The 10,898-nt window shown below is 42.6% G+C and overlaps 1 protein-coding gene across 1 annotated transcript in view; it reads left to right on the top strand.

The window, feature by feature from the left end:
• Positions 1–1,764: 1,764 nt before the first annotated feature.
• The window catches only part of SLCO6A1 (solute carrier organic anion transporter family member 6A1), a 117,837-nt gene continuing 108,703 nt past the window's right edge, over positions 1,765–10,898 (top strand). Inside the window, exon 1 of the mRNA XM_075542670.1 lies at positions 1,765–1,858. Coding sequence (XP_075398785.1) covers positions 1,765–1,858 — 94 coding nt within the window. The remainder of the gene's footprint in view (positions 1,859–10,898) is intronic.

Here is a 10,898-nt window from a genome sequence, read left to right as displayed (position 1 = left end):
TAGTATTAAGGTAGCAGATGGACCTTGGGCCTCCACTCAAGTACTCCCTCAATGCAAGAATACTTTGTTCTATTAAATTGGCATTCCATGATGCTCACCTTCCCGACACAACCGCTGAAGACAAAGCGGGCACATAATCAAATGTGGTGATGAAAGCTGATGGTGCCCTGCTAAAAAAAGATAAAACGCCTGGGATCTTAAAGGCTCGAAGGTAAACACACAGCCATCTAGCTCAGAAACAACAAAGCCCACATGGAAGAAGCACACCAGCCTGCGTGATCACAAGGTGTTGAAGGGATGAGGTATCAGGCATAAAAGAACAAAAATAATATTATCATTGTGAATGAGGGGGAGTAAGGAGTGGGGACCCAAACCCATCTGTAGGCAACTGGACATCCCCTTAAGGAAGGGTCACGGGGAGGAGATGAGCCTGTCAGGTTGCAGTGTAGCAATGATGGAACATACAACTTTCCTCTAGTTCCTAAATGCTTCCTCCCTCTGCACCCCCTTTACTATAATTCTACATTTCAAATCTGGCTAGACTAGAGGATATACACTGGTACAGATAGGAACTGGAAACACAAGAAATCCAGTGTGAATGATCCCTTCAGGACCAGTCAGGAGAGTGGTGATACCCGGAGGTCAAGGTGTGGTGGAGTAGAGAGGCTGGAACTGATTACAAGGAGCTATATATAACCTCCTCCCTGCGGGACAGACAACAGAAAAGTGGGTTAAAATATGACAAAATAATAATGCATTGGCATTGTGGTGCTGGAGAAGAACATCGAAATAATAATTTATAAATTATCACACGTTCATGAGGGAGGGAGGAGCGGTGAGGGGTGGGGGGATGAGGACCTGATGCCAGGCTCTTACTTGGAGAGCAAATATTTTGATAATGATGAGGGTAATGAATGTACAAATGTGCTTTATACAATTAATGTATGTATGGATTGTGATGAGAGTTGTATGAGCTCCCAATAAAATGATTAAAAAGAAAAAAGTATTAGATCACAGATCCTAACAAAAAAGATCAATAGTGTAGCATTTATCAAACAAGAGAGTCCAGAGGGTGAGGAAAGAAAAAGGCATGGAAACAGGAAATACAGGGGAGAAAGCAGGGTGGCAGAGGGGATTTCAATAAGCACAATGATACAAAATGAGTGTGGACTGTTGAATGTAAACTGATGATCTGCTCTGTAAACCTCCATCTAACACTGAAAAAAAATTTTAAAATTACAAAAAAGAAAAGTACTAGCTATCGTTGACTTCTATCCGTTACTGAAGGACTTCCTGTCCGTGTTGGCAGTTCCCATCGACTCTAAATTTTGTTGCCCCTCCTCACATGGGAGCAAAGCAGGGCCACAGCCTTGCCCTTTCCCCAGGTCCGTTTTCAATGCGCTCAGATTCTGAGAACCGTTCCCTCCGCAGGACTGCGCTGCAGGCTCCCGGGCTGGTGCTCAGCTCGCGGCTAGCGCCCTTTTCCGTTGGCTAGGCCAAGGGCACGCGCTGGGTGGGTGGCGGTGGGAGACTGGGCGCCATCTGTGGGCAGGGTGAGAGTGGATCCGCAGGCTGCGCAGAGGACGCCAGCGACTACAGACGTCCAAGGGCACTGGCATCAAGAAGACCAAAAACGTACAGGACTCGGGAAGGCTAAGGAGAATCCTTCTGGGGGGAAAATCCCCTAAACATCTGCCCAACGGACACTGATTACTATTCCTAGCGTTTGCTGCTCCAAGGTAAAGCCCCCGCTCTGTTTACAAGATGCTTGAAGAAGAGGAGGAACAAGTGGAGGAACAAGAGGAGGAACAAGAGGAGGAAGAAGAGGAGGAGGAAGCAGAGGAGGCTGCCGCTTCAGGTTGTTTAGTGTTTTGTCAGCGTTTTAACAACATGCACTGCTTCATGTTTCTCTACTGTTTTCTGCTTTGTTGCCATGGTAAGCCTGACGGGTGTGTGCATGTGTGTGTGTAGGGGAGAGGGTCGGTTGGGGTTGGGGTGCGGGTGGCATTCTGGTGAGGGCAGAAACTCAACCGCTAGCAACCGAGGCTGGAAGAGTATGAAGGACGTTCTTGCGGTGTCTTAGTTCAGTTTGAAATTGTACACAAAAGGATAGTTTTTCGGCTATGTTCCTAATCCAAACAGGCTAACGGTCTGTAATTTTAAAGACACTCAATTGACATAGTCCACCACCCATTGTGGAGAATAAGTGTCCAGACGCTGGTTGTTGCTGTTGCTGGCGCAATTGAGTTGGTGGCAACCTCTGCCCAGCAGAGTGAAGCACTGCCCAGTCCGCACCGTCCTCACAATTGTTCTCATAACTGATGGATGCAGCCTCTGTGTCCATCATTCGCTTGTCCCCACCACTCCTACTTACCACACAGATGCCCACTTCCAGGGACTGGCCTCGCCTGGCAATATGGCCAAACTACTTACGAAAAAATCTTGCCATCCTTGCTTCTCAGGAGCACTCTGGCTTTACTTCTTAGAAGTCCACGGGACTCTCGATGTTCTTCTCCAGCAGCACAGTGCCAATGCATTCTTCTGTGGTACTCCTTATTCAATGCCAACTTTCACCTGCATACGAGGCAATGAAGAATGCATGGCTTAGTCTCCAAAGAAATAGCTTTGCTCGTCAGGACTCTAAAGAGGTCTTGTGTTGCAGATTTACTTAATGCAAAGTGCCTTTTCATCTCATACCTACTTCTTTCAAGAGCATTGATTGGGGATCCAGTGAGAGCAAATCCTTGACAACCTCAACCCTTTATCCATTTATCATTATAGCATCGATTGGTCCAGTTGTGAAGATTTTAGTCTCCTTTACTTTGAGTTGTAATCCTTCATGAGGGCATCACTCTTTGATCCAAGAAATCATCTCCTCATCAGTCACATTTCGAGTTCTCTCATCTTGGAGAGGCCCATCTGCCAGCAGTGTCCACACCAATGTTCTATTGCTTTGTTTAGGCTTTCCATATTTGAAAATACTTCAACGCCATGAATAAGGTTTTCAGAAGCTTTACTCCTCCTTCATTGTCTCTTCTTAGTCTGGAAGTTCCGCTGAAACTTGTTTACTTTTTGTGTTCCTACTGACATTTGAAAGATCAGTGACATAGCTTCCAGCATCAGAGAAATGAACAAGCCATCACGCTACAGCAAACTATCAGACGCCTGGTGGTCCACACAGAGAGCTGAAGAGAAAGTGTTGAGTCACCTAATATTGATCAAGCAACAACTGTGAGAAGTGTTGGATTTGTCATTCCAGGATGAAAACAAAGTTGAAAATAGTGTTTCCCATCACCAGGTTGTTAACTACATTTGCCCACAATTTGGCAATCCAGGTCAAGTCACTTGCTGATGGAACAGAGGGCTTCTTAGAGCAAGGCCTCAAACAATCTGTATAAGAGAATACAAAGCTAAGTATTTATTTTTGCTTACACAGTCTTCTGAATTTGATTTTGAACGTCTTTATGCAGGGCATTTTTTCCTACTTGTTCACAGTCCTTAATATTCCTGTTATATCAACATTTTTTACTAGACTCTTTACACTTATGTAATTGGAAGTTATCCAAACATTTGTCTTTTTGCTCTTAAATATTTATTTAAATAAGTACAAAAATGAGTACAAAAAAGAGTCACATGAGAGGAATAAATAGTCATCATTGTGCATTACTATGACTAAAGCTTTATTTGGAGGAAATATCCTTTGAACTATGCCTTGTTTAAAAAGGTCAATAGTGAAAACTAGGGATGTAGTTAAGGAGTATTGGTTGAAGAAGGAAATGAATTAGTACTTTGAAGAATAAACACTCAGATTCAGAAAAAGACCACTTCAGAACAATAAGGACAATAAGTGTTAGCGAATAATGGTTTCATCTAAGCACATGAAAGAAAGATGGAGCAGTCTGCTTCCATGAAAATTTGCAGCCCTGGAAATCCTTTGGAGCCGTCTGCTCCCTCCTGTGGACTCTCTAAGGATCAGAATTGATGTAATGACAGTGGGTTTGTCAGGGGTTGATAATCCTTCTGAGAGCAGATTTCTACATTTTTCTCTCATGACACCTGTGGTTTAGATACCAGCGGAGCACTTACCCACTGAGTGACCAGATCTCCTTAAGAGAGATTTATTATACTTCCGATAAGGAGCCCTGGGCTTAATGGTTGCAAGTTGGGCTGCGAGCCAAGGTCAGCAATTTGAAATCACCAGCCACTCTATGGGAGAAAAAATGGGGCTTTCTACTCTCACAAACAGACAGTCTTGGAAACTCACAGAGGCAGTTCTACTCTGTGATGTCTGTGAACTGTAGGTGTCTGTGAACTATCATGGACTTGATGGCAGTGGGTTTGGTTTGTATTTTTGGTATCTGGCCTAGAATTGAGGTGGCGAGACTTTGTTCCATGTTCTTTGGGTATATTATCAGGAGGGAATAGTCTCTGCAAAATGGCATCAAGCATGGTAGAGGAGAAAAGACCCCCAATGAGTCGGATTGACCCGGGGGACCAGAAAGGACTCAAAGGTAACAGCCATTGTGAGGATGTTGCAGGAACGGGCAGTGTTCCATTCTGTTGTACAAAGGTTGTTCGAACTGACTGACAGCAACTAAAAACAATGACAACAACAAAGTACTGGTGATGAGCATTTTACAAAGATTTAGTTACTTAATTGACGAACCTTATAGCACAGGGGTTAAAGTGCATGGCTGCTAATTAAACGGTTACCAGTGAGAACCCAGTAGCTCCTTCTAAGGGAAAAGAAGTAGCAGTGTGTTTCTGTGGATATTCACATCCCCGGAAGCCCTGTGAGATTGTTCTGCTCTGTCCTTTAGGGCCTTTATGAATCAGAAGTACCCCAGTGGTCATCGGTTTCAGAGGTTAAAGACCCATTGAAGTTTTTTCCAAATGGCTAACAGTGACTTCATCACTGTTGCCTAGGCCCTTATTTCAGTTTGGGTACAATACTGGTGTTTCCTTCCTGAAAATTATATTTTTATATATCGAATACATTGTCAGATATGATATATCTCATTATGTATCAATCGATAAATATTTAATTATATTTAACATTTTCTTTTTAAAGAAAATTTTGTAATTTAGTAAAAGTTTACACAACAATTTAGGTTCTGGTTGGATATTTTCTCTACAGCTTGTTCAGTGATGTCTGTTGTGTTTTTTCCACAATTTGGCAACATTTTCTTTCATTTTGGTTGTTCTGTTTCCAGTGCTCTAGCCTACTCGGTCAACCCAGTTTTCGAACTTTGTATATTGCTTTCTTTTATATTTGTTAATTACTATTATATGCTTTATTTTGTACTTCAGTGTTTTAATCATATTAAAAAGAGGTGTGCAGTAGTCACTGCAATCAATTTTAGAAAAATTTCTCATATTTTGTACTCCTTACTACTAGTTCCCTCTTTTTCCTCAGCCTCTCTGACATAACCTGAGGATCTGTTAGTTGTCTTTAGAGATTTATCTCTCCTGGACACCGTATAAAGGAAAACACACCAAACAAACAGAAAAACCAACAATAATAGAGAGAAACCTCAATCGAAAAGGAAGCAGACAATATTAAATGCTAGAGCACGTTTAAAATGGGCCAAAAGGAAGAATAAATGCTATGCTGTTAAATTTTAACATAGCGTCAGCTGCATTTACCACTTGTCTGCCAGTTTGTCGTGCTGGAGTCGCTGTGCCGGCTGTGCTGCTGGAGACCATGTCACCGCTACTTCAAACGCCCGCAGGGTCACCCAACGGAAGTGGTGGGGGTGGAACTTCCAGACTAAGAACACACAACGAAGAAAGCTTTGGTATGTTTTGCAAACTTTGGGGACGTTTTCAGGAGAGAGCAGTCTGCGGAGAAGGACATCATGCTGGATAAAGTGGAAGAGCAGCGAAGGAAGGGAAGACCCTGGACGAGGCGGGCCGACACAGCGGCTGCATCAATGGGCTCAGGCATGGCAACAATTGTGCGGGGGGGCACTTTTGCCCACATTGTGCATAGGCCTGCTGTGAGTCGGTCCGCAACTTGATGGCACCTAATGGCAACAATTCTCTAGATCCACTCTTCAATACATTATGCCTAACAGGAAGGCTGTTCACATTCCCGGTTAGTAGTCAGACTGGGTTCACCAGAGGCTTACTCTACATTAAACCAAACAAACAAAACAAATAAAAAACAAACTCGGTGCTATGGAGTCAATGGTGACTCACAGAACCCTTCTGGGTTTTTGAGACTGTAACCGTTTCTGGGAATAGAGAGCTCATTCTTTAGACAACAAATCCCGGTCTGCGCAGAACCACTCCGCCAGCTAGACCTCCATTCACCTTCGCCAGGACCCTGCCATGGATTTGCCCTTTCGCTGTCATCCATGCCCGCTGAAAACTGGGTGCCCCGAATTTAAGCTCTGATAGTGTTCTCTCCTCCAATCTTGGATTTTCTTACAAACAATCCTTGATCACATTGGGCATTGTTCTCTGTGATAGCTGGGCACTACACTTGGGTACAGTATGTGTATCTTCAGTAATAGCTCCCTGAAGCCACATATCTAGTGGGGGCCACATCATGAGAACTAATTGCTTTTTGATTAGGATGACAATTAAGAGTGAACTCAAAATCCAATCATATATCTCTAGCTTATACATGTCCCTGGTTCACTTTATAGACACCCTTAACATTTAATGGGGAGCATTGTATACAATCCCCATTGGGAAGACAGTGATTTTATTAATAGTGTCATTAATTTAGCCAATAGCATAGAATTTAAAATACTGTTGAAAAATGGATTATATTTATGTATAGCATAGTTATTTATGAATTTGTTTACAAACCATTTTGAGGACATAACAAAGACATTATACAAACTATGACTTCATTTATAGCAGGAAGTGTACAATCACTACCACAATCAAATTCAAAATATAGTCTTTTTTGCACTCCTTGTTGCCAGTTCCCTTTACCCTCCCCTCCACCCATCTCCCCTACTCTTCCCAAAAGGAATCATTAAGCTAGCTATTGTCTCTATAGATTCATCCATCTTGGGTTCTCTTGATCAAAAAATATAGAACAGTATATAGGAGGAAGACAAGAAGGCCACCAACAGTAACAAAATACAACGGAGACAACCCCCAACTTGAAAGAAAATAAAAAATATTAAAAGCCAGAGCACCTCCCACTGTGTCAAAAGACAGAGTGAATGATAAAGTTTTAACCATTCAAGTCAAATTTTTAGTTTTCGTCTATAATAATTTCTACAACACTCTCTGACAACTAGGCTATTCCCGGCCCTCAGTTATGGTCAGGGGAACTCTCCAGAAGCGTATTCCATGTGTCGAACCTGGGAATGTATTTTTGGCTTCCACTGCCATCCGTGTCCTCTGCAAACCAGAATTTCACAATTGAAGCTCTGATATCATTCCCTCCCTTGAATTTATTTATTTATTAAAAATTTTTTTTTAAATTTTAACAATTTATTAGGGGCTCATACAATTCTTATCACAGTTCATACATATACATACATCAATTGTATAAAGCACATCTGTACAGTCCCTGCCCTAATCATTTTTTCTCCTCTTTTCTTTCATTTTATTAGGGACCCATACAACTCTTATCACCATCCATACATATACATACATCAATTGTATAAAGCACATCCATACATTCCCCGCCCCAATCATTCTCAAGGCATTTGCTCTCCACTTAAGGCCCTTGTATCAGGTCCTCTTTTTTTTCCCCTCCCTCCCCATTCCCCCCTCCCTCATGTGCCCTTGGTAATTTATACCTCGTTATTTTGTCATATCTTGCCCTATCCGGAGTCTCCCTTCCCCCCTTCTCTGCTGTCCCTCTCCCAGGGAAGAGGTCACATGTGGATCCTTGCAATCAGTTCCCCCCTTCCAACCCACTCACCCTCCACTCTCCCAGCATCGCCCCTCACACCCTTGGTCCTGAAGGTATCATCCACCCTGGATTCCCTGTACCTCCAGCCCTCATATGTACCAGTGTACAGCCTCTGCCCTAGCCAGTCCTGCAAGGTAGAATTCGGATCATGGTAGTTGAGGAGAGGAAGCATCCAGGATCTGGGGGAAAGCTGTGTTCTTCATCGGTACTACCTCGCACCCTAATTAACCCATCTCCTCTCCTAAACCCCTCTATGAGGGGATCTCCATTGGCCGACACTTGGGCCTTGGGTCTCCACTCTGCACTTCCCCCTTCATTTAATATGGTATATATATACATATACATATACACATATATACACACACTTATATTGTTGTTTTTTTTGCATGATGCCTTATACCTGGTCCCTTGGCACCTCGTGATCGCACTGGCCGGTGTGCTTCTCCCATGTGGGCTTTTTTGCTTCTGAGCTAGATGGCCGCTTGTTCACCTTCAAGCCTTTAAGACCCCAGACACTATCTCTTTTGATAGCCGGGCACCATCAGCTTTCTTCACCACATTTGCTTATGCACCCATTTGTCTTCAGCGATCCTATCATGGAGGTGTGCAGTCAATGATATGATTTTTTGTTCTTTGATGCCTGGTAACTGATCCCTTTGGGACCACTCGATCACACAGGCTGGTGTGTTCTTCCATGTGGACTTTGTTGCTTCTGAGCTAGATGGCCGCTGGTTTATCTTCAAGCCTTTAAGACCCCAGTCACTATCTCTTTTGATAGCCGGGCACCATCAGCTTTCTTCACCACATTTACTTGTTCACCCACTTTGGCTCCAGCCGTTGTGTCGGGAGAGTGAGCATCATAGAGTTCCAATTTAATAAAAGAAGGTATTCATGCATTGAAGGAGTGTTTGAGTAGAGGCACATAGCGGCATGGGAAGAACTGGAGGAAATCATGCTAAGCGAAGTAAGTCAGGCACAAAAGGACAAGTACAACATGAGTCCGCTGAGGTAAGAATTTAAAAAAAAATTTTAAAAAGCAAAAGTGGCATAGGGAAAAAAGCTACTGTATACAAACATTTTTGGGGTGAAGACGGTGTAGTATGGAAGAGACCAGACCCTCCCTTGAATTTAGATGATATTGTTTATTATCTTTGGATTGTGCAGGTTGGTGTGCTTCTTCCATGTGGGCTTAGTTGATTTATCACTTAGATGGTTGCTTGATTGAAAACAAGCCTATAAGACCCCAGACACTATTCTTTCTGAGAGTCATGCCCCTTCTGGTTTCTTCACCAGACTTGGCTAGAGCACCCCTATCTTCTGGGTTTCCTTTATGAGGGTGAGTATCGAGTAGGGCCATGTTGTTTAAGGGCTAATTGTTTTTACATTGGAGCTAGGATTATGTGCAAGCCCCAAGTTCATTCCTCTATCTATGTTTTCTATATGCCTTTGGTTCACCTTAGAGACATTTGTGTTATTTTATGTTAGGAAACCTCATCGATCAACTCCCTGTGGCATAATTTCCTTCTGTTTATAGTGTCATCATTGATGTAGCACATGGTAATGTACTTAAAAGACAATTAAGAAAAAGATTAAACAAGTGTAGGCTGGCTACAAATTGCAATTCATGGATTATTGACGTGGACAGATTAAATCCTTAAATGACTGGACACTATTGACACAAATAATGGGAGTTGGTGGTCATGCAAAACTTAGCCTTCATCTCAGGGTAGGCTAGTGTGCAGAAGGGTTTTTTAAAGACCATTCTTCTACTGATGGAAATTTGGGGTGTTTCCAACTTTTTGCTATTATGAACTGTGCTGCAATTACCACGGGAAAGCATATGTAGGACATTTTAGATTAAAATACATGGATTGTTGACTTGTGCAGATTCAAAACTTCAGTGAGTAGACATTATTTACACAAGCTGTGAGGGCTGAAGAAAGCACAAAACTTTTAATAATGCTCATTCACTAAGGCAGACCTGTGTCTGCTAGAATAAGATGCCATATAAAAACAAAGAGCATGGAAATAGCAAACACATGCTTTTCTTAATTTGCCATTTATTAGGCATCCTCAAAGCAACAGATTTTGACCAAAATCTAGTGACTTCCAAATCCATAAACGTGAAGTGCAAAGGAGTATTTCAGTTCCTTTAATCTCTTGCGATATGTTGAAGGTAAAGTCCAGTTCGCTTCTTGTGATTTCCAAATCAGAGACTTCTGGTTTGGCTGCTGAAAAATGTTGCGCATCTTGCAAAGATGGTGTCTAACCTCCTGTTGCATAAAGTGCGTCACATGTGTCACCAAGGACTGAATAAGAATTAGGTCAAAAGTGCCCAGATAGGAACATAATAGTGGGCATATTTTCCCCCGGTGTTAAGCATTTTTCCAAATGGCAAAATGGGGAATTGATAAACCAATTTTCCCATTGGTTTATCACCAACAGATGTGAAATCACCTTCTCTGAGACAGACACCCCTACCACCACCCTCCCCCCACAAGCAAGCATAGACTTGACTTTCCATTGAGGCTCACTAAAGAGTACCTGATGTCTGGTGATTTGGGGCGACCATAGGACAATGTTGTATAAGCTGCCACCTTTAGCTTCCCATCCTGGCTTTGGAATGGTTGACCTTTTGGTCTCATGTAGATGGTCATTTAATGCGTTTCCATTTTCTGTGGGCCAATCTGTTGATTTGCTAAGAGGTGACCTAGGGACAGTTCTGGCACAAGATTTGAAGAGTATCTGAGGGTATCAGGGAGTCCTCTGGCCTCATCTGATGCAATAAGTTTACATTTTTAAAGAATTTTTAGTTTTGTTCTGTTTTATTTTTTCTTGTTCTGTGGAGGCTCAACCCTCCTGGTCATCATCAGCATGGTCACTAGTAATTTCTGGGTGTTGTGTGTTTCTTCTGGTTTGAGGGTAGATGAGCCCATGGCTTTTATAGGCTATTAACACTATAGACTATTTATTTGTGTTATGTGTGAGGAAGTGAGCCTTGCCAGTTGAGGCA

This window comes from Tenrec ecaudatus, chromosome 2 (assembly GCF_050624435.1).
Source record: "Tenrec ecaudatus isolate mTenEca1 chromosome 2, mTenEca1.hap1, whole genome shotgun sequence".
In the NCBI taxonomy this organism is placed as follows: Eukaryota; Metazoa; Chordata; class Mammalia; order Afrosoricida; family Tenrecidae; genus Tenrec; species Tenrec ecaudatus.
This window is presented reverse-complemented; position numbering and strand designations above follow the sequence as displayed.